The 24,064-nt window shown below is 44.4% G+C and overlaps 1 protein-coding gene across 1 annotated transcript in view; it reads left to right on the top strand.

The window, feature by feature from the left end:
- Window positions 1–3,603: 3,603 nt before the first annotated feature.
- Window positions 3,604–24,064, top strand: part of LOC120841010 (ficolin-2) — an 80,139-nt gene continuing 59,678 nt past the window's right edge. Inside the window, exons 1-2 of the mRNA XM_040211841.3 lie at window positions 3,604–3,832; window positions 10,471–10,607. Of these exons, the coding sequence (XP_040067775.1) occupies window positions 3,688–3,832; window positions 10,471–10,607 (282 nt within the window). The 5' untranslated portion in view covers window positions 3,604–3,687. The remainder of the gene's footprint in view (window positions 3,833–10,470; window positions 10,608–24,064) is intronic.

The raw sequence follows: 24,064 nt of genomic DNA, 5'->3' as shown, positions 1-24,064 counted from the left end.
TTAGCCGTAAATGAAAACACTACCTCTTTCAGTTTTTGAATATTTTTTGCCCGCTGTATTTTATTTAGAACTCAATTTCGGAATAATTACCTGGTCCTTGCCCTTAGGGTGCTTCTGCCATCTTATAGATTGCACCGTATGATAATAGTGACACATGATGCATGAAACGCGTGACCGCCCTCAACCCCTAGAAAAGCAAGCGACCTCCTCACCTCCCCTTCGTGCCCATCATAATAGGCCTCATTTGCGAAAGCACATTTGCTTAGTTGGCTGAGGACTTGGTGGTTAGACACATTTAAGATGCACTGTTACTCCGAAGAAATGAGGCTGATGAAGCTACAAGACTCCTCGAACCTTGTAGCGTGCAGCCGATATCCTGATCAAAGCAGGTTCACACCATTTTGTTGTCTTCAGGGAACTAAAACATAATGTGTTATGTCCATTTTAGAGGGACTATGATTACTAGCACCAATAAATACTCATAGATATATATCAAATTTAATAATCAGACTCAGTACGTGAAGCAATCAGTTATCAGTAAACCGTGCGCGTATTTCGGGGTTACCGAGCTAAAAAAGAAACAAATTACAATAATGATTATAGAGGCTTCAGCGCCGCTCCCGACGATTTCCCTAACGTTAGGAATCGGCAGTTTGTCGGTCTCCCACCAGATAGCGCAACGATGCATCAAAACATTTTTTTAGATTATCTAGTCCCTATAGAATTGAATAAATCGGGTGCCAAACACAAAGGAAGTCTAATATATAGTAAAGGCTCGTTCACGCAGTTGCTTCGACTGCGTTGCGCTACGTTGCGTCGTGCTGCACAAAGCCTTGAGGTGCGCTGGTCGGCTCGTCGTGAGGGTCGGCATAGCAACAGCTCGACGCAAGCATTCTTAACGTAATCCAACACAACTGTGTGAACGAGTGTTAATTCATGTCTGTTTACGACAAACCGTTTTATTACGTATCATTAATTTTATATGTTCATAAAGCAGATGCATCTAAAGCAATAAGGTCTAATAGGCTGCTAAAGTATTAGTACTTGAATAAATTAACAAAACCCCTCGTCTACATTTTTGCATGACTCCGGGGCTTAACAGTAGAGCGTGCTAGGCTGCTTAAGTACTTATTTATTTATTTAGTTATTTATTTTCAGTGCCAACCAATGGCCAGCAGCCTAGGACAGTAGAGTACCAAGTCAAAATTACAAAGGTGAAAAAGACAAAACAAATAAATCCAGAAAACGACCCGACGACAGCGCACTAAATCCGATTTTCAAAGCTTTTCTTCAATGGTGTGACGTCATCATTAAATAAGTCAAGGCGCGTATCTAGTTGAATAAAACAGTTCTGTATGCGAACTACGGGAGAGAAGCAATGCATGAGATTAACGGTAATCGCGCGGCTATTGCGAAAATGTCTAACAGGCACATTTAGATTGTTGCAAGACACAATAAAAGGACAGTCATAATAGCCATGCAGACACTTGAACAAAAATATGAGACCGCATCTGATGCGTCTTCTTTCAAACTCTACCAATCCTAAGTGATTGAGCACATTCACATAATAATAGGGTTCGGACAGGTCTTGTCTTGCGTGAATCGTACGTGCAAATTGCTTTTGGACTCGTTCTAACGTCGCTGCAGCAGTGGCACTAAGGTTCTTCCAGACAACTAAAGCAAAGTCTAATTTCGACAAAATAAGACTTCTGTGCAATACAAAAAGAAAAACATAAAGGATCGTGAAACACAGAACTAAGGCGAGTTACAATGTCCAAGACTTTAAAAGAGGCTGACAGGAAATCATTCCAACAAGTCTGTTGAACTTCAGCTCTTCATCTAGCATGACGCCAAGATCCCGCAAAACCGACACACGTTTAATAGGAGTGTTGTCTAGGCAGTAATCAAAAATTAATTATTAATCTATGTAAATTTTGCATGTGTTCGAGCTTTAAGACCTTATCAAATATTTGACTGCAGTTTAATTACCTGTTAAGCAAAATTAGAACTCCCATGTTCTATATAGAACACAAAATATTGCTGCGTTTGCAGCAGAGTATTTTACCAGCATCATGGCGGCTTTCGAAAATATTCATGAATATAAACAATATAAACAATAAACAATGAAATAAACCTGCAGGTTTAATTCATTAATACAATCCGATAGGCATAATCAGGGAAATATTCGGGCTGAACATTTGTGATTTTATGTCATCATTGATGGAGCTGTACGAGAAGAACACTTAAAAAGAAGAAAAAGAAAAGAAAGAACCTACATTAAAAAAAAGCCCTCGTGCAGTTTGGCTATTCTACATCTTTTTAACAAGACATCATCATCAAAATACTGTTAGATTTATAGGTCCTTTCGAAACTTGAAAACTAGCCAAGAAAACGGGAGTTTGCGCCTCCCTGTTGGCGGCGGTATAGGCGCTTTGCAGCAGCTGTGCATGGGTGCCGCCGTAATCGACCTTCAGTTTTTGTTTCCTCTTATTACATTCGCTTCACCTCATCATTACCACAGCAGGGCAGGTTATTGCCATTTTAGGTTCTACTGCGTCGTTCTCCACAGCACTGACCTTTGTGGCGACTTTTCAACACCCGCTGGACTGACTCCGCATCTGGAAAAGACAATTGAAGGTCAGCAACGGCGGCTACAATTTGGCGCGTGTGGAAAGCTGTCTATAGTTCTTCGCAAACGACATAAAATGTAACATAAGTTTTTGGAATTTTTGCTCCCCACTTGTCTGGAGAAAGGGGCTGAGTCATGGTTGATACTGTTTACATTTCGAGCCAGGTCTTCGGCGTCTTACACTGCCAGGCTGAACTGTCCAGTTTTTTTTTTCTCATGCTTCAGCCTTGCACCGCGATCGCATCCCGCACGCTCGCCGCATCTCTGACTAAGTTTTCCATGCATGTACAAATCCCCACATATTCCCACCACTCTGCCCATGTTTCATAATATCAACAGGTAGCCTTCATTACTGGAGCCGTTACCAAACTCTGCATTGGAAAATCGCGGTATTGTAAACAATGTTTAAGAGACACTGCGAAGACCTACAACAATCAATATGGAAATAAACAACCATTGTAAAGTCCATTGAATTAGCTATCTCAGAACCAGTGCCAGCCATTTGTGGGGAGATATAAAACCCCATAATAATAATAATAATAGTTTATTTCCATCAAACATGGTGGAGCAAAGGGTAAAAGCCTCAAAGGAGGCTTTTACCCTTTGCTCCACCATGCTTCATGGAGGCATTAACCTAGCCGAGCCGATAATCGGGAATTAAGAAGACTTTTTGCCTTCATTTGCTGCAGCCCTCCAGACACAGGTATGACGCACGGATGCCTGAAATAAAATATTTTATTTTATTATGTCTGACCTTTGAGTAGGGACTATTACTTGTGCGGAGAAGGATAAAAAGAAATAGAAAGATTTCCGCATAAGATGTTTTTAAAAAGTAATTACACTGCAATATAATTTTTTTCTTAAAGAAAAAAGCGCACCGTCAATCCCTTTTGCTCAGCCTACACCAACAAAAAATTTAAAGCGCAACTTTTTTTGTTGCAGGCGCTCATTCGAATTACCCACGTGATGTCCTCATGATATAAAGAGTAAAAGGTACAGGGAGAGGTGCATTCGTTACGACTTAAGGGAACCTTTGTACCATCGACGAAGATCTCAAGATGTTCGTAGCATTCGTGTTCATACCTCTTGTGGCCGGGAACGTCTTTATGGAAAGCAGTATTCGGCGTGTTCCGGAAATAACAGAAAGACAGGACTGGTCGAAAAAAACCTACATGTTATTTGACCCCTGCAATACTAACAAACGTGAGACCACTTTTTTCATCGATCCACGTAGCGAGTATCCTGATGGTCGTTAGTAGCGACACATCAGGTGCAATGTACACGGAGCGACACCATGGAGCCTTCGTAGACCGCTCCCCTACCTCCGCTACGCTCTCCCGAACAAATACGGCGCTACTGCGCGTGCGCGGAGCCAGCCTTGCCTTTCAGAGTCCCGGATCTTGTAGTGGATTGCGGAGAACGTTGCGGGACAGCGGAAACGATCCACGAAAACTCCCTACTGTTAGCGCGAACGCCAAATCTAAAATAATTTGCTTTAAATTTATTTCGAAAGGGTAATGTCGAGCTCGAAATTTTACGGGCTAGCTTAGATTCCGAAGTGAGCACTTTCCGCCATCATAGTAGTCTTTTACTGCAGCCTCTAGTTTCAAAGAGAAGTAGGGGAGGGGAGGGGGGGGGGGGGGAACGGAGATCACTTTTTTAGTGCTACGCGCATTGTGCTTTGATATAACGGGTGTTTGTGAAAAAACCTAACCCGTCTTTTTGCATCGCAAAAATAACCTGAACATCTCGGAGAACTCAATCTCTGGCAGAACGTAGCCCCAGCCGTTGGAGCAAGATGCCAAAGTTTCAGCACCGACCTTTATCTTATTCAAAAGTTATAAGGGATTTTTGAAATTTTCGATGGAGAAATGCGGCCCATTTTTGCCCGTTTTCGGTTTCTGGCGCCATAGAGCTCCATGTATTTGAGAGCTTCGTCTGCCGCCATTTTTTCATTGAATTTTTTTAGAAAATCGCTTATAACTTTTGAATATGATAACGGTTGGTGCTGAAACTTTGGCATCTTGCTCGAACGGCCGGGGCTACGTTCTAACAGAGTTCAAGCTCTTCACGATGTCTAGTTTATTTTTGCGGCACGAAATTCCGGCTACGGATTTCTGAAAAACACGTGGTACTTACTGCATAATGCCCACTATCATTTTTAGATATCTTTCATGCTTGCTACTTTCCTTGTATATTCAATGCAATTGTGATTTCCTTCTGAAAACAAACGAGAGCATACAGCGGCATCACTAGGGTAAGCGGCACCCGGGACGGTGGGCCACCGCGAAGAGAAGGAGAAAAGGAGAAGAGGAGACGAGAGCGCCCGTAGATATTATAACGCACAAATCTAAGCCGACTTACAAAAAAAAAAGAAAGAAAGAAAAGCGTCTCAGCTGAGACTGGGGGAAAGAAAGCACTACCATAGCCAGCGCACGAGGTACGCGGGACTCAAATCGCGTCTCAAGATGCTCGCGCCCCGCAGCCTTTGCAGTGTTTTTTTTTTCACCTCGCCTCAGCTGAGACGCTGTTCAAGCGAGCCGGCCTTGGTTGCGACGATTACACCAAATACTTTTGATTATATTCCTTGATACTCCGTTCGCCCATTGCCTCCTCTCCGCTGACAATGCCCGCAGATCGCCATGAGAAACGGCCACCCAAATGAAAAAGGTGGAGCGGCAGACAACGAATGAGAGGAGAGCGACGTAAGTGGCGCCCCGCCTGAGGCTGACGCCGAAACACACTTCTCCCGAGCGAACAAGTGTGTTTCCGGTCCTCGTCGATGCAAGAGTTGTGCGGTGACGTCCAGGTTCCCCGAGAAATTGCTATTTGATGTTTTGTGCTAACAGATCCTTGCGCTCCACATCTGCGACCGGACACTCTATGGCTCCGTCGTCGAACTGCCAGGCTTTGTGAGTATAGAGGAGGCTATGGTTCACCCTTATGTTGAGAATAGAAGTTCCTCCTTCAGCGCGAGCTGGCTAGCTTCCGCAGTGGATTTGTTGCGCGTGCCCGCGCGTTCACACTTGCGCGAGCAAGGGCAGAAAGCTCGCGCTGAAGGTGGAGCTTCTAGTTTCAGCTTAAGGGTGAACGGAGTAGTGGGTATAGACCCGTTGCTCTGGGGCAGGGGGCGCGAGCGCGTCCGGAAGACTTGCGCAAGACGCGACCATCTTATGCCGGCTGCATCGTCCGTGTGGCGCTGTAACGTTCGATTTTGCACGTGCGACGTTCGAACATAAGCAGCTGTCAGCATCTGTAGATGTGCAATAACAAAACATAAAAAAAAGCAAAAAGAAAAGAACAGAATTATGCAGCTCGCGGCCGCAGGGTCCCATTAAACATTCCTTTCATCTTTCCTTTCTTTCTAGCTTCCGCGAGCAAATATATTTCACTTTACGTGATAGCGAAGCCGAAGCTACTCGCAAAAGCGCGTCCTCCGGAACGATGCTCGCACTGCACGAGCGCGTGCTTGGCAGGGACGCTGAAAGCTCGCAGCTCGCTCTTGTAGCCTCTGCTACGCTGGCACTTAGAATGGAACGGAGTAGAAAAAACTCTAGAAGCGTATTGATGCATGCTCGAAACGCGAGCCAAATATTCTTTCTTTGCTCGCCTGGAGCGCTGCTCAAAGCTTGAGAGCTACGGGCCTATACCTGAAGCTGGCTGCCCTTGTCTCCATTGCAATTCTCGAACACATTAGAACGCTACACACGTGCGTCCGGTGTTTGGCTCCCGCGTTCGAACTGGTTCGACGAGCGCAGCGGAGACAAAGGCATCTAGCTTTCGGTCTACCCCCTAATCACTCCAATCAAAGCTCGGCGTTCCGAAGTTCCCTCTTGCCTCCCCCTCTACCTCACTTTCTCGGTGCTTACATTCTATACTTTGTTCATACTTAAACGTCTCAAACTGGTTTGAAATTTGCTGCGAAACGGCCCTCATCGAGCGTAGGAACGTGGAGAAAAATTTTTTTCCCGGAAATTCCAGTTATTTTGGGAGTTATTCAAAAATTAAGACTAGAAACAAAACTAAAACCTTTTTGATTCGTGACATGGTCAGAAACATATCAATGAATTTTGAGCGAAGCGACTGTCCAATCGGCTGCGGGTTGGGTCCATGGGTGCCGCGCCGAGAAAGTGCAGGCAGAGTCGGCCTCGTCGCTAAAGCCCCTTGCATTGTCGTAAGCTTAGGCTCCGAACGCAATCGACGTTACCAATGAATCCGGGCCGTTTACACTTCAGCGTCAGAAAAGCAGACTCGCGCGGCGTAGAACGATGGTCGTCGTCCACTTCGCCGCGCCCAGTCATAGAATCCAGCGTGGTGGGATGAAAGCGGCGACTGGGTGCAAGAAAAAACACCGTAATAAATCCGAAAAAAAAAAAAATACAATGTCGGGTTTGTCAAAGCTTCAACGGGCCGGCTTTGACGAATTTGATACACTCGCGTTTCGGAGCAGCCTTCCACGTTCACTTACTTATCACATCGAAGGAAGAAGCGGATGGTCCCGCATTTATGCCATTCACGAGTTTCAGACGGTAGCGTACTCCAAATATGCATTCGGGCTTAAACCTTGTTTCCATTGAACACCACTTCTACATTTGGCCTTCGTTGTTTCGAGTGGGTACAGCTGGCGGCGAAAACGTGATCATACATAGCCTATACACGAAGTCGTCCTGAATCCTAATTAACTATACCTTTGGTTCGTCATCGAGCTTCAAGGCTTTGCTTGCGCCCCGTGTAGGCACGTCCACCTTATTAAGCCTGTGAATCTTCTCGGGGTAGCGAGTAGAGCCGCCCATGTACTAACAGACTCGCCTAATCAAGCGCACGGACGTTGTGCGCTCGATTAATGTGCGCACGAAGGCACACCACTGAATGACGAGAGCGGTGCACGACATACGCAGATTCAAAACTGAGAAAATGAGCGTCGCGCACACGCTCCAAGTAACCCGACACGCCGATTCTCGATGTAGCAATTGGACGCCTGTACCACTCGCGCATTCTAAAAATATTTTTTTAAAATTTGTTATCGTTTTGGCTTAATAAAGACGCTTTTATGAAAGATTATTGCTAGTTTATGCAGCGATGCACATTATATAGCCCGCATAAAAAACGTTCTGACTACTCTTGCCGACTGCCAATTAAAAAATGCCTACCGATGATGTCACTGGTGCCGCGTTTTCAACACACTGTGTCGCCACCGGACGCTGGGTTGTTTTTGCCCCATCGATTCAAAATAGGGTGCGCTAATAATTCGTGGATACCACTTTTTCTCCCAGTAGTCCAAACCAATCGAGTGGAAATAACATATAAAGTTTAGAAACTCAATGAGGCTGTGCAAATCTGCCTTCTGCACTTTCTCCCAAAAACCTTGCGTAAAAAAAAAAAAAAGGAAGTTTGAGCGCGGCCGACAGTACGAGCGGAGTACCCAATCAAGTATTGCCGAAAGCGCCACGTCGCGGCTTCCACCATCTTTCTGCGCTCGTTCGCCCGCCCACCCACTCATTCAATCAAGTCCAGAGATTTGGTAGTGACTTCAAGGCAGACCTGCGGCTATCTCAAATACTCTAATCAAGATACTGTATTTCAAATACTTTTTGAAGTATTTTTGTATTTTGCAATCCGAAGTATTTGATACTGTATTTTGATTACATTTCTGAGTATCTCGTACTCATTACCTCAAATACATTTTTGACATTCCGCCATTTTCCGAGTTTTTTGTATAAAGTGGCATGGGCGTTACACGAGCAAACGTGAACATTCTTTCGAGCAACCAAATCCTGTTGCTGGCTCCCATAAGCTACGGTGATTTGGATTGAACTCGTGAAAACATCGCTTTTGTGCCGATTCTGACTCATAGTTCACCCCAAAGTTCGTACCCAATGAAGGTCTTGCCCTCGCCTTCCCAAAGGCGCCTTTTGTTTCCACAGGGTTTCCCCACAAAAAATCCTAAAACAGAAGGTGTAGTTCTACGGAAGTAAAGATGCCACCCAGAGGCGTAACGCAGACAGGGAAACGACCTACGACCACAATGCAGACTTGAGTGTCGAGAAAATAACAAATAGAAGAATATAAAAAGTGGAGACAAAACGAAGACACTCTGTTTTGTTTGTTGTATATTTGACTCTAAGCAAAACGTCAAGATGTTTTTTTTTATTATTATTTACTTCTTCTATTTTGGTCGTCGTTTGGCACTTATTGCCCACGGGAACACTGTCTGTAAGCGAAGATTGATAAGCGGAGAACAGGACAGGAAACTAACTGCGAGCAGGGTGACCTCTCAAAATGCCAGCAAAGCATCCCCTAACGTTGAGTGCCTTTCTGAATGCAACCAACTTGAAGAAAGTGTGACCAGTGCCGTGGCTATTATGAGGGCTATCGTTGTTATTCATTCACTCATTTCCGTATCTCACGTTTCTTTATAGTGATCTCTCCATTTAGGGAATATGGATTGTAGTTAAAGGGGCAGTGACGGTATTTAAGGTGGCCAAGGTTTTTGTTTCTACATGACTAATCAGAGACGAAATACCCAGAACACAATTTGCGGCTCTATATTCATTTTCTTTGCAGCCGAAAACCGCCGATCGAGAACTGGCCGGTTTGAGTCGTGCTCAATGTCTTCTTCGCGATCACGTGCCGTTTTTTATGGTTTAGACACAACCACCAAATATAATCAAAGTCATGAGTCATCGAAGGCATGCACCCAATACGAAGGGTTGACAAAAATATGATGCCCATTTTTGTAGCTTCTAAAAGACTGCAAACACGTTGATTGAAAAAAAAAAGAAGTTGCACATCCACTTGCCTTCCGGTAACTTTCTCCTCTCTATGCCTTCTTCCTCCCCAGTCCTGTTTAGGTTTCGGTTTCAAGCAGTTGCGTATTTTGACTTGATTAAAAATACACATGACGCTGTAGAAAAATATTCATTGTGTAGTTTTCTGACAATGAAACAATCGGCTGGCAAAACATCTGGGGTGTATTGTGCCCCTTTAAACGATGCGTCTAATGGGCGCCGCAGGACGTGATATTCAGCGATGTCACTATATCTGAAGCAACCTCTTTTCTATCTTGGTTTTAAAAGCGCACAAAAGACGAGGACAGAGTAAGAAACACAAACGACGGGCGAGCGCTCACTCGCAACTGCGAGTGAGCACTCGTCTCGTCTTTTGTGCGCTTTTAAAACCAATATGAATAACTACCAACTAGCCCAACTTTCCACTCTACTCTTTTCTATCTTTTGTTTTCGTCCCAGAAAAGTTGTGTAACATGTATCAGTGATTTCCTGCTCCTTATAGTTGGACTGCATAAAATGTCCCTGGGATTTTTTTTTTCTCTTTTTTTGCCGTTTTGTGTTGTTGCGTGCTAATAAACAATTCTGGTAAACAAGATTTGCGCAACTCTATAATTGTTTGTCATTGACGTGATACCAATTACGCAATGCGGATGTATCTTCAAAAGTAATTGAATTGCATTTCTAAGTTTTGAGTTCTACTAAAGATACTTTACAGTGAACGTAACTTGAGTAGTATTTAAAATACTTTATGAAGCAGGTAGTTGGTAACTTAAATACTGTTATTGAGTATTTTGTCCAACACTGTTTCAAGGGTTTAGTCTGTGTACATGTGCGTGTTTGTTTTCTATCCGGAATGATATAAGAGACTTATTTTTTATGTTTGCAATTTTAGCAAAGTTCTCCTGCGTCGTTTACTTCGCATCTCTGACCATTTGTGACAAATTAACAATCACTGTAACGCACCGCTGGCCCAACCACCGTCGGATTTTCGCAACGTCCCTCTTCTTGAAACATTGATAAGTAATGTCTGCTTCACGCACCTTTATTTTTCAGCTGGAAATCGAACGGTAAGCTGTTCCCAGATAAAAATGAGGGAACGCAGCAGCAAGCAAATAAAACACACAATTTATCCTCGTGACAAATCAGTAGAAGTGGACTGTGACATGGAGACCGATGGCGGCGGATGGACGGTAAGTGTCTCCTCATAACGCAGGGAATGTAAAATGAACTTTTTTAGATAACGTTGCCCTCTTCATTTTGATGAAGAGCCAAGGTCGTTGTAAGGGCCAGTGCAACAATATTAAAAGGTGTCATTAGCCTATTGTGCTAATGCCCTCACAGCACGTGGATTGGAAGCTCGATCTGCAGAACCCCGAGATCCTGGATTTCGTCTCCACGTCAGCCCGTTCAATCTGGATGATCATCGTAGCTGCGCGAAGTCGTGTATTGCTATGTGCTGCGCGGTTCACTCTAAAAACCCCACGCTAACATACGTACTGCACTGAAAAAAATTCTCATCTACGGCATGTAACAATTTTGCCCATACTCTGTCAGACTAATCAAACACTAAATTGTTATGTTTTTGCAAGTATCTGCAGTGGTGTCACATTTATTTTGTTTATCTTCATAAAAATAAAATAAATCAACAAGCTTAGCTCTTCTAGAATACCTCCATTCCACCATGCAATCATTGCAACGAATGAACAGGTTTCGCACTTATCTGGCGCTTGAATATCAGTAAACCTGCAAAAACTTTTTTTTCTCCCGTTAAGTTTCACTAAAGGGAGCTTCTGTAGTGCCATTTTACCCGATTCAACAAAACCATCCCATTTGTTTCATAACAAGCGAATAAAACCGGGCGATTGCATCTCTTCTGCTTAGAAGTTGACTGAGGGCCGCCAACATCGGCGATGCCGACTGGTTCTGATGTTCGAACACTATCGTACGGGAGCTTTAAAAGTGTTTTAATCCGACGCGAAAACCTCCAGACCACCGGAGAAGGAAAAGTAACTTTGAATGGGTTAGTAAAGATGATTTTCAAAACACGAAACAATAAAACATGTAGCAACGAACTCAAGCACTCAAACAGTACAGTTACCATGAATTCACTGTAGTAGATTTCTTTCAACTGCCAACCGACATTTAATGATACGACCGATGCCACCCTCGATGCGTCAGCCTTTCCCTTTTCTGAACCCAAATTCCCTCGGAAAAAAAGAAGAAAACCCTCGGACTGAAGGAGAAACCCGGGAAACGGAAGAGAGAGAAGAAATATAATTCCGAGGACACCTAAGCACTTCTTATCAGTTGGGAATGCGAAAGCATAACTGTCATCTTCCGTTCTCTCAGTTCGTCTGCGGTGTACTGGGGTGGACGGTCACGTTTCGCTATCTGCCAAAGTTTGCGGCCGCCGACGATCTAGATGCCCCAGGCGCCGCCATGTGCCTCGGCGCCAAGATGGGCAGAAGGGGTCTCAACGCACCACCCCCCTCCGGCAACGCCTGACCAGAGGCGTTGCCGAAGGCAACCGGTTTAACGCCCACTTTGTTTCTGCTGGTGCTCCCTTAAATTACCGCGTAGATATACCATGTGAACAGTTTATAAGGACAAATTGCCTACATTCTCTCTTCATATATCCGACTCATCAGTGTGAAATTAAAACCCTAATTATGGCACTACAATATGTTTGCGCTTCAGGTATGGATGATATCAAACCTGGACCGTTAAATGCCGTTTGTGGGAAAATCAGCTCTCCACTGGCTCACGTTTGACACCTCATGCTATCTACAGGCGTCTTCCCAGACAAACTGAAGCATGCACGTGTGGCTGTATACACAAAGATGGACCAGTTAATGAGCACAACAAATATTGACCTTTTTTGTACTTTTCAGTTTTTTCGAAGGTAGCTGAAAATATTAAAAATTAGCGACTTGTTAATTTTTTACTTGAATTAATATTATAGTAAAGGAGCAACTCGGTTTTCAGAAAAATGTCACCAGAAGTTGCACTCCTGGAATAAAATAACAAATCCTTCAGAGTATAGAACAAAAAGTATATACGCTAGCCATATTCATTGACCTTAAAAAGGCATTCGATTGCTTACAACGTGACGTACTCTTAAAGAAACTCAAATTCTGCGGAGTCCTGGTGTTGCGTTATTATTATTTAAAAACTATCTCTTGTCCAAAACAGTATATAACCAATAACGGACTGAAATGAGACCTTCAGCACATCAGATATGGAGTCCCCCAGGGATTGATTCTTGGCCCAATACTAGTTGCGTTATAAATCAACGACATTGTAAACATGCATGGTAGTTCGAATATAGTTTTATATGTAGATGATACAAATATTTTCTTCTCCGGTGTAGACATACACGATCTCTTTGGACGGGCCAAAAAAATGGTTGATGGGGTAGACATGTGGCTCAAAACAAATAAACTTTATTTGGATGTGAACAAAACTAAGTACTAACTATTTAAACCAAAAGGAATGACAAATCCGTCCAATTTTGAATTAGAATTCAAGGATTTCTTTCCAGCAGTTTTCAACAATTTGATTCTTGCTAGTTTTATGCCATGAAAACCTATCATGGACACCACATATTAATTCGCTCATAGGAAACTTTTGTCGAGCTGGTAGTCTTTCGAATACATTAAGATATTACTTACTCCAAAAAGCTTAATGTCAAATTCCTTTCGCCCTCATACACTCCTGCAGAAGTTATTGTCTCTTGGCGCGGTCAACTACGTCCCAAACAAATTTAGATCATCTCTTATCCATACAAAAGCGAGCATTACGAGTATGGGATGCAATATGCATGAGCCAGCATGTAGATTCGAACGAGTGATCTTTATCTCGCGCGCTCTGCGCTCGTGTTCAAACCGTGGCACCGCTGAGAGAGAGGTGGCGCCATCTCTCGCTGGGTACATCTCTTTCCTCTGGAAAAGTCAGAGCGTCACTATCAATATGCTTGCAGCATCACTGTGGTGGCCTTGTTTCCCTTGTTCTTCTTCACGGCTGCGGTCCCGGCTGCGGTCCCGGCTGAGGCTGACTCTGGTTAAAGTCACTTGAACTCTGTTCCGTGCCGGCTGTCTTTTCCACCGAAGAGGTCAGTCCCTGTCGAGAATCTGTCGCCGGCCGTAAGTGTTCACGGGTTCTTTGGCGGCCTTGACCTTCTCTGGTTAGAATGTTGTAGGACCTCGGCGCTGAATGTCCTACGACTATGGAAGGTGACCATGTCCACCGCAGGATGTTGTAGACGGTGATTCTAAAAACCCGTGTCAATGCCTGGCAGCGTTCTTGAGTTTGTATCGTAGTTCGCCATTTGTTGCCGCGTTATTTCTGTGAGACGACGTGTGACAGTTTTGGGTGGCACAATAACGGGCAGGTAATGTTCAAATCGTGCAGGTAACAATGTCCTTGTGTGTCGGCTCATCAATATTTGTACTGGCGATTAGAGGACATCGTCTCGTGGAGGGTTGCGCCACTCAAGGAGCGAACAGTAAAACTCTTCACTGTTCGCAGTCTTTCGCAAGAGTTGTTTGGCCTGTCTCGCGGCTCGTTCAGCCATGCCTTTTTATCGAGCATGGTAGGGGCTTGATGAAACTTGTTTTATCTTGAGGTTTTCCAGGAACTCCTGGCTCTAATATGGTGGGCCATTGTCGCTTATAATTTTCAATGGCAGTCCATGTGTTGCGAATACTTTCAGGCAAAACTCTTTTATTTTGGAATCTGTGGTGCTTTTTATTTCTTTTACCTCAAAATAAAATGAGTAAAAATCCGACAGGATTATGTAGTCTTTTTCTTCATGAGTGAAGAAATCGGTCTCGACAAAATGCCAAGGAAGCGTTGGCACTGCGTGGCTCAGGAGTGGTATCTTGCCGTTTCTTGATTTGTACTTCTCGTATTTGCTACATTTGTCATGTTCGCGTTCAACGTCAGCGTTGATTTCGGGCCTGAACAAAACTTCTTGCGATCTTTTTTTTTTTCTATTTGTCTTTGCCCGCGTGTGCCGTGTGGAGCAAGTTGAGAATCTTGGATCGGATGGCCGTTGGTATTATTATCTTGCTGGACCGCAGCACAAGGTCGTCTTCCTAGTGAATCTCCTCTCTGTAGGACCAGAATGGCCTTCCGAGTGCAGAAACTTGATCTTTCTGCTCGGGCCATGACGTCTGTGCATACTCGCGCAGTAGTCGCATCTGCGTATCAGCTGCAGTTGCGCCTCTTATTTAATTCGGCCGATCTTGTGTGACAGACATGTACTCCAGTGCTTTGACTTGACGTTTCTCTTCTTTTTTTTGCATTGTTTCTGTCGTGGGAAAGCGCGAAAGTGCGTCCGTTAGCCGCAGTTCTTTTCTAGGTTTGAATTTCACTTTCAATAAATATCTTTGGAAAGCCATCTTCATTTGAGTGCGGCTGTCAAAGATCTCGATGAGTGCGCTATTGGTGTTCCGTCTTACGTGATAACGGCTCCTACGCCGTATGGACTTGCGTTGACTGACAGCGTAATTGGCTTTTCTGCAGTGTAGTAAGCCAGCACTGGTGCCTTCGTCAAAGCGTCTCGCAGGTCTTCGCAACTCCAATTGTTGATCTTCCGTCTATACCCATGCGATATTTTTCTTCAGCAGTTCTCGTAGTGGTGTCGCACGCTTGGAAAGTCGTTGTATGAAGCTCGATTAGTAGGGGATCATTCCGAGAAATGTTGGAAGTTCCTTGCGATATTTAGGTTCCTTGACCTCCAGTATGACTTTGATCCTCTCTTAGTCAACTGCTACTCCATCACCAGTCAGTACTTGTCCGAGGTTGCCAAGACAGGACTTCTGTCTTGGCGAATTGGATCTTTTTTGGGTTAAGTCGTAGATTTTCCTCTCGGCAGCGTTAGAGCAAGTGTCGAAAATTTTCGCCATGTTCCTGACAAGAATCTTGTCCAGGCCTACTGTCCAGCGTTGCTTCGTTTCCTTGAATCGCTATAAACTAATTTGGCTTAAATCGCTGCCACCATGTAGGGCGCAATATGCATAAGCCAGCATGAAGATTCGAACGAATGATCTTTATTTCGCGCGCTCCGCGCTCGTGTTGAAACCGCGTGACCGCTAAGAGAGAGCTGGCGCCATTTCTCGCTGGTTACAACTAGTTACAACAACGAGCAGTTGGAAACAGAATTTTTTAGGAATGCCATACCGTGCTTTAGAGCAAGGGTGGCCAGGATGACCCAGCCTAAGAGCCGCACACAAATCCACTAAACTTCAAAGAGCCACCAGAAAGAGGACAAGCAGAAAGGGAGGGGGGAGGGGGCGGGAGGGTTCAGACATTTTTAGTGCAATAAATGAAGCTTGCACTGCTTTAGATATATCTCAGTCAAGGGCAGCCCAACTGTACGTATGGTAGCTGTAGCAGAAGAACAAATGTCAAACTGTTTTTCAATTTAAAACACGTTCCTTTTCTCTTTTTCCTGTGACCGGGAGGGAGGCGGGAAAGGGAAGGGGGGGGGGTGTTAGATTCATTAGAAAGTCGCGAGCCGCACTTTAACACACAAACACCCGCATGCGGCTCGAGAGCCGCAGCCTGCCCACCCCTGCTTATGAGCATATCAAATACTAAGCTTAAGAGATTTACAAAAACATTAACTGTCCCTCAAGATGTGACGGCAATTTCATATTTACAAATTGTTGTTCCATGCTAAGTACCCTGTGAAGATTGGCCCAAAAAATTAAGGACAAAATGAAATTTTGAAATCTCGTTCACTGACGAGTTATGGAGAGCAGAAGCTGAGTTTTCATATACCAGATTTTTCGAACCAACACCCAACTATTTCAGACTTTCTAAATAGTGCCAGGTCCCCTTAATTATGAGCAAAGTGTGAAAGAAATTTTATTTACGGATGAATAAAACAACAAAAAATATGTTTTAAACATTTTGAAGGATAAATGCATGTGATAGCACAAACAGTGTACTTTCTAAAAATCTGTTGACGCCAAATGTGATATCATGGATAACTAGCCCACCTCTGTTCGCACGCCGCTCGTTGTTTCTTTTATGTTTCCTTTTATATTTGTTAATTTACTGCATAGCAGTGAAAGCATTCCAAAAAAAGTGAAAGCCGTTTACAACTCCCTGTAACGCCGAATTGGAGCGCAACTCTTGAGGAGGAGCAGGGAAGGGTACTGAAGGGAGGTTAGACGCCTCCTCCTCCCCTCATTCTTTAATATGCTCCGAGGGGGTCACCTGACCTCGGGGGGAGGGGGTCACGTGACCTCGGAGGGGGGGGGGGTGTCGCGTGACTTCGGAGGGGGGGGGGTGTCGCGTGACTTCGGGGGAGGGGAGGGGGTTACGTGACCTCGGGGGGTCACGTGACGTGGGGGTCCCGTGACCTTGAGGTGACTTTAAAAGGGGTCACGTGACCTCGGGGTCACGTGACCCTGGGGTGACCTGGGGGTCACGTGACCTTAGGCTGACCTTGGGAGGGGTCACGTGGGGGTCACACGACCTTGAGGTGACCTTGGAAGGTGTCACGTGACCTTGGGGGTCACGTGACCTTGGAAGATGTCACGTGACCTCAAGTCACGTGACCTTGGGGTGCCCCGGGGGGGGTCACGTGACCTTGGGTGACTTTGGGAGGGGTCACGTGACCTTGGGAGGGGTCACGTGACTTTGGGGTGACCTTGGTTACGCCGACGGTGACGGCGACAGCGACGGCGACGCCGCTCTAGCCGGAAACGGGCGCCTAAGAGCTGCGCTCTAAAAAGTGAAAGCCGCTTACAACTCCCTGTAACGCCGAATTAGAGCGCAGCTCTTGAGGAGGAGGAGGGAAGGGTACTGGGGGGGGGGGTCAACTGACCGGGGGCTGTCACGTGACGATACCAATGGCAATGATGTCATCAGTGACGTCACTGATGACGTCATCAGTGACGATGACGATGCGGCTACCGATGACGTCATTAGTGATGCCGCTGATGACGTCACCATTGATGATGACGATGACGATGCGGATGTCGGTGACGTCATCAGTGATGATGACGATGACGGTAAGGATGCCGGTGACGTCATCAGTGATGATGACGATGACGGTAAGGATGCCGGTGACGTCATCAGTGACGTCACTAATGACGTCATCAGTAATGATGACGATGACGATGCGGATGTCGGTGACGTCGTCCGTGACGTCACTAATGACGTCATCAGTGATGATGACGATGACGATGCAGATGCCGGTGACGTCATCAGTGACGTGACTGATGATGTCATCAGTGATGATGACGATGCGGATGCCGGTGACGTCATCAGTGACGTCGCTGATGACGTCATCGGTGATGATGATGACGATGCGGATGCCGGTTACGTGTCAGTGGGGGGTCACGTGACCTCGGCGGGGGTCACGTGACCTTGGGGAAGTCACGTGACCTCAGGGGAGTCACGTGACCGGGGGGTCACGTGACCTCGGGGGGGGTCGCGCGGTGCATTATGGGACATTTTCCATAATGCACCGCGCAGTTACGCCGACGCCGACGCCGACGCCGACGCCGACGCCGACGCCGACGCCGCTCAACCCGGAAACGGGCGCCTGAGAGCTGCGCTCTAAAAGGGAGGCGTGGCCTCCCTTTTAGAGCGCAGCTCTTAGGGAGGCCACGCCTCCCTTTTAGAGCAAACTAATACAAACAAACAAACGAACGAACGAGAGCGGAGGCCGAGCGCGCGCTGTCTTGAATCTGCCACAACCCTTCCCTCCGCCCCCTCCGCAATCCGGCAACGCCTGTCAAGAGAGCGGCTGTGCGAGCTCTCACGAAGCGACCGTAGCTAACACCACCTAGATGGAAAGCCGCAGCGCTTCCCTCTCTCCCTTCAAGGGGCGTCGGCATGAGTAGGCTGAACTGGTAGTGCGCTTCTCCGCAAGGCTCCCCTTGATAGTTGGCTTCTTTGCAATGCGCGTTCTCTTTTTTTTTCCTTTGCCTCTGCGCTCGACGGGGCGCAAAAAAAAAAAAAAAGAAAAAAAAAAGCGCCACGGCGTCGCGTTTTTTTTTTTTTCTTTTTCTCCCCAACGGTCGTTTGTCGCGTTCCTTTCTTCGACGGCTTTTTTTCCTTACTCCTGCGGGTTGAGTCACGTGACAATAAGGCTGAAGAAATCAACTAGAACAACTCTGGACGCGAGTAGGTTTTTGGACGCCGACGGTCAGAAGTCTAACTCTCGAGTGAGATCGAGCACATTTTGGAATGTCCTCTCGCGGCCTCGTGTATGGACTTGAAAGCGGTGAAAGCTGCTTTTCGGTTGTCGGTGCGTAGTCCGTGCTGTCATTCGGTACAAATATTGTTTATCCGTGCATTGACGGAAAACTGGATGTGAAAGTGTCCATATTTGAATTTCTGCAAGGATGACTACGAAAGCGTGGACTATACAGCGAATCGATGGGAAGATCTCGCTTCTTACCGGCATGGCAGGGTAAGAACTTTTTAATTTTTATGATCGTGGTTTCGTTTCTTGTTTTTACTTTTCGCTGAATGCATGCTTGGGAGTGATTTGGTTGTGGCCTGGAAGCAACACAGTCAAATGCTGGCGCTACTTGCAGGTGCAGAACTAAATAAAAATGACCCGATTTATGAGTTCATGTTGGAATGTTTTCGCAAGCTACGCAAGTGATAGGTTACCGCGGTTGCAACCAGCACATCAATTAAAAAACAACAACAGAAGTACATTGTGTCTTTTCTGCGTATCCTCATCGGAGCGCAGAAATGATCCGCTACAACTAACTAGTAAGACCTATATTTTGGCGGGTCTCTGAGCTGTAGTTTGGAGTGCACGCAAGCCGGAATATGGTTCATTGATCAGTTATTTTTCCATACACAAGAGCCATATACTAAAGATTTAGCTGGAGCTGCTTCAGGCTCCCCAAGGAATCCCACCACGCACCAGGAAGCTCTATTAATTATTATTATTTTCTGAACCTGGTTCTATGTGCTCGTGCAATAAGCATTATTATTATTATTATTATTATTATTATTATTGCGCATTCGGCACATCAAATTCAAGAATAATTTTGATGTTTGTGATCCAAAATACCAGATCAAAACACTGCCAGTGTTTTCTCTCAAATGCGGGACCACTTCAGCTTAAAGAAGAGCATTCTTTCTCCTTTTTTTTCTTTTTATAACCATTTTTGATTACATTACCTTTTTTTAGGTTAATATGATTTCCTCCTTTTTCGTTCTATTTCCTGCAGAAGCGGTCACACATCCCGGATACTGCTTTGATGAACTACTGTACGGCCTCCATGGGACAAGCTGAAAACTGACAACTTAGAAGAGTACTTCGGAATGTATAGGCAACTGGCTTGCGTCTAATATCACGTGTCTACAAGGCACATTTGCGAAGATGAAAACAGAATACTGCTGTGGAGCACAATGTCAACGGTCACTACAGCTAGCAATGGAAACTAGAAAGATCTTTCCAAGCGAGCGGATACTTGACGCCCTACCTGCAACGTGGTACACCTGCAATGTGGCCCTGGGCTGTAAAAAAATAAGGCACAGCCTCCCGGCCTTGGGCTATGTGGCCAGCTGTGCAGTCTACACCACCTTAAAAAACCTAAGGGGCGAAAAATACAAGGCCGCGTCGGCAGCACGAAACAAGTTGGCTACAGTTCGCTCGCACAGGAAGACAAAGCTGGTGTAAATGCTGTAGCGAAATGAATGTTTGCATTAATGCCAAGAATGCCAAACAAAAGAAATGAAAAGCTGAAACTCGATCAAAGACACTCGCTGCCAACCGTCATGGATGTCAAGAAGTGAACTCGGACCAAGGAAGAGTATGTCTGACGCCTGTGATGATGAACCCATCGTGAGTTCGAGCTGAAGCATGTGTTGGACTGCAGTGAAAACTTTCAACTGAGGAACGTTTGTTGCAAGATACGCTAAGAGGTCAAGGCTAAACAAATTAGTTTGTGTCCGGCCAGCAACATGCTTGCGCTTCATCCTCATGCAAAGGCAACTGCTCTCTGAGGTCGGTGGATCTGTGTGTGTGTGTGTGCAGATAATCGGTGTCCTTGTAGCAGTCTGTTGGGTATCTTGTGGTGCTACAACAAAAATGCCAACATGCTGCTCAGATATTGTGTGTCTTGGTGTCACATAATCTACAGCATCTAAGATGCATGTGTGTAAATGTTTTTGAAGACGGATATTTTCAGAACTTATGGATACCAGGAGGCTCGTTTCGCAGTGTTCAAAGGTGACCGATTTCTTCTTTATGACTCTTCTGCATTGTAAATGCAAGCAACTTTGAATATCAAGCTCCCATGCCCACTTCTGTTTGTGTGCAAAACTTGTTTTTAGCCGCCCTAACTGTGTCGTTTCACAGACTCGGTACTGTCGAAGTACATCTGCATATGGGGCAACGCTCGGGTATTACGGTACTTTTTTTGCAAATATAAAGTTTTCATATTATGACATTGCGAAGAAATAGGTCACTGGTGTTTTTCGATGTAGTAACCAGATAGGTTGCTTGCTGCAAAACAAGTACTATATTTGGACAGGCAGAGTGCTTTGAATTGCTAAACATTTGCAGGTTGATCACAGGTCTAAGAAAAGTTTGCCAAAATATGTGCAATACATTTTTCAAACTATGTACAATACATTTTTCAAACCAGCACATCACAATTTTAGAATGTTATTACTTTTATACTTGTCTGGCAATTTGGGTCCCGTTGCTGTTGCATCAGTTGTCCCTAAGGGTAGTGTACTCGGGCCTCTATTGTTTCTAATATATATCAATGACCCTACCATTATCAATTAAATCGACAATTAGACGTTTTGCTCATGCTTGAGTTACTCCTCTATTAATCACAATATTGTCCAAGACGATTTAGATACAATATCACCATGGTGTTCCCTGTGGCAGATGAACGTTAACAGATATAAATGCAAAGAAATGTCCATAATTAAGTCTTCCACTAAAACTCCAACCCAGTACTTGTTACTTTCCGAACCACTAGAACACTCACTGTCGTACAAGTATTTGGGCGTGTATTTTACAGACTCATTATCATGGATTGAGCAAATAACAAATAGTGCACTAAAAACACTTAATTTGTGAAAAAAGCCATTTGTACAAGAAAATTCTTGTGTTCAATAAACGCATGAATCATGCAAAATATATAATAACCATATAAGAACTATATAAGATATATAAGAAACTTCTTACAAATTTCTTATATTCTAATCTAGTTCTTATAGGGCTCTTATATGTTCTTATATATCTTGTATGATTCATATGTGTTTATGGGACGCAGAAGTTTCTCATACAAATAAGATTTTTCAGTAGGGATCTAGCTCTTATTAAAGGAAAACTACTCGCATACAAAACATTTATCCTCCCACCTTTAGAATATGCGAGCATAATTTGGAATCCACTCCTAAGTTACCTATAATCTAGAGGCTCGAATCTTCAGAACAAAGCAGACAGATTTATATGTAGTGATTATTCATCCGAAACTAGTGTCTCCGCTTTAAAAGCTAGCATAAATCTTCCTAATCCGGAAAGAATACAAAAAATAGTCTGATTGTGTTTTTTTTTGTTTTTTTTTAAGATGTATATTATTCAGACTCCAATTTTCAATCTACTTAGTGCTGGGCTGCCCATTTCATATCATTTATATTAGATAATTCCTTCAAGATTGAACCATTTCAGTGCCATAGTTACACTTTCCTCTTCCTTAGTACTTTGCAACACTGACTAGAACAAACTACCTGACCATATTGTAACTGAGAGATATCCCATTTCATTTAAAAAGTGCATCAATTTGTGTAACTGAACTTTGGTTTGTAAAACTGCATCATAACATTAACATGCTAAAAAGCGGTGGTGTGTGTGTGTGTGACATTTTCTTTTTGTTGGTGTCTTTTTTATGTTCAATTACTATTTTGTCTTATTTTTTTTTAAATTTCCCCTGATGTAATGGGTCTTTGGATGCCTTTGAGGTGAATAAATTAAATGAAATGAATGCCTCTGCATCATTTTTCCAATTGTTACTTTAGTTCATTTTATCTGGTCCTACTACTTCGATTATTATCATTTCATAGGGATTATTTTTTATTACACAAGTCCCATGTCGTTCAGAGATAATTACACCACCAAGTTTATCGCTTAAAAAAATAACACATCTGTCTCAAGATATCACTTTCTTGTATTTCACTACAATAATTGTAGGTTATAAGAATTTTCCTGCGTTCTAAAATTGGTTCTTTATATCACTCGGCGTTCAGAGCTTTCATGTTAGCTCATAAAAAATAAATAGAGCGAAAACCCGCGTTTCTACGACGTAAAAGCTACGCGCGAAGCCTTCAGCTCAGCTCTATAGCGCGGCGGTCGTCAGCCTGCTGCCGTGACGTCACCGGAGGCGTGTGCTGGCCTTCTCCTCTAGGTGGTGTTGCCGTAGCCCCCCCCCCCCCCCCCCCTCCCCCAATCCGGCAACGCCTGCCACGAGAGCGGCGGCCGTAGCCCCCCCCCCCCCCCCTCCCTCTCTGGCAACGCCTGCCACAAGAGCGGCGGCCGAACTCGCGCTCTCGTGAAGTGGCCGCCAATGGCTATCTAGCACACACATATATATAACAGATATTCACGCGCGCACAGACACACAACTTATATATATATATAGGGTGTTATTTTTAAGCTTAACAGATTTGTTTTAAAAAAGCCGCTTGTGAATGTGAGTTATACGGCCAGGGGGACAAAATATAGGGGCTAATTGTAACGATCAGCCGGCTAATTAGTTAAAATTCGTTAATTAATTTTTTTAAATAATGAAAATAGACATATGGTTCCAATTAGAAACTTGCTCAGCGTCATCGGAAACCACTAAATCAGTAATTTTCAGAAAAGCTTTGAGCGCGTGAGAAGCGTAGTAGTGCACTAAAGTTACCACTCGTGGAGCAGGTAGAAAGCTAGCGGTTGCGATAAGGCTCCCGCCCGATTTTTTCGTCTCTTATCTAGCCCCAGCCTCGTACCTGCTCCACGAGTGGTAACTTTAGTACGCTACTACGCTTCTCACGCGCGGAAAGTGTTTCTTAAAATGACTGATTTAGTGGTTTTCGATGACGCTGAGCAAGTTTCTAATTGGAACCATATGTCTATTTTCATTAATTAAAAAGTTAATTAACGAATTTTAATTAATTAGACGACTGATCGTTACTATTAGCCTCCTATATTAAGTTCCCCTGGCGGTATAACTGACCTCCATAAGCGGCATAAGTGTAACTTTCACGGCTTTTTTTAAACAAATCTGTTAAGCTTAAAAAAAGACACCCTGTATAAAGGTGAGGCAGAGTAGCTTGAGAACAATGGACCGGAAAAATGTAATAAGTCAGAGATCCGGACTTGCGGAGTTGCTATGCTAGGAGTTTATTGTATGTTTATACGACCGTTTCGCCGAGAGGCTCGGCTTCGTCAGGAAATGGCATACATACTCCTGACGAAGCCGTGCCTCTCGGCGAAACTGTCGTAATACCTACAAATAACTCCTAGCATGGCAACTCCGCAATTGTTTTTTTCTGCATAGTGTGCCCCCTTAAGCTTATGTGTATATTGCATGTTCCAAGCACCAAAAGCGTTGCTTCTGGCTTTGATAATCAAATCTCGTAAGAACTTTGCGTGGCGTATAAA

The sequence above is a fragment of the Ixodes scapularis genome, unplaced genomic scaffold (assembly GCF_016920785.2).
Source record: "Ixodes scapularis isolate PalLabHiFi unplaced genomic scaffold, ASM1692078v2 PGA_scaffold13__105_contigs__length_92229423, whole genome shotgun sequence".
Taxonomy (NCBI): domain Eukaryota; kingdom Metazoa; phylum Arthropoda; class Arachnida; order Ixodida; family Ixodidae; genus Ixodes; species Ixodes scapularis.
Note: the sequence above shows the minus strand (reverse complement) of the source record. Positions and strands in the feature narration are given on the sequence as shown.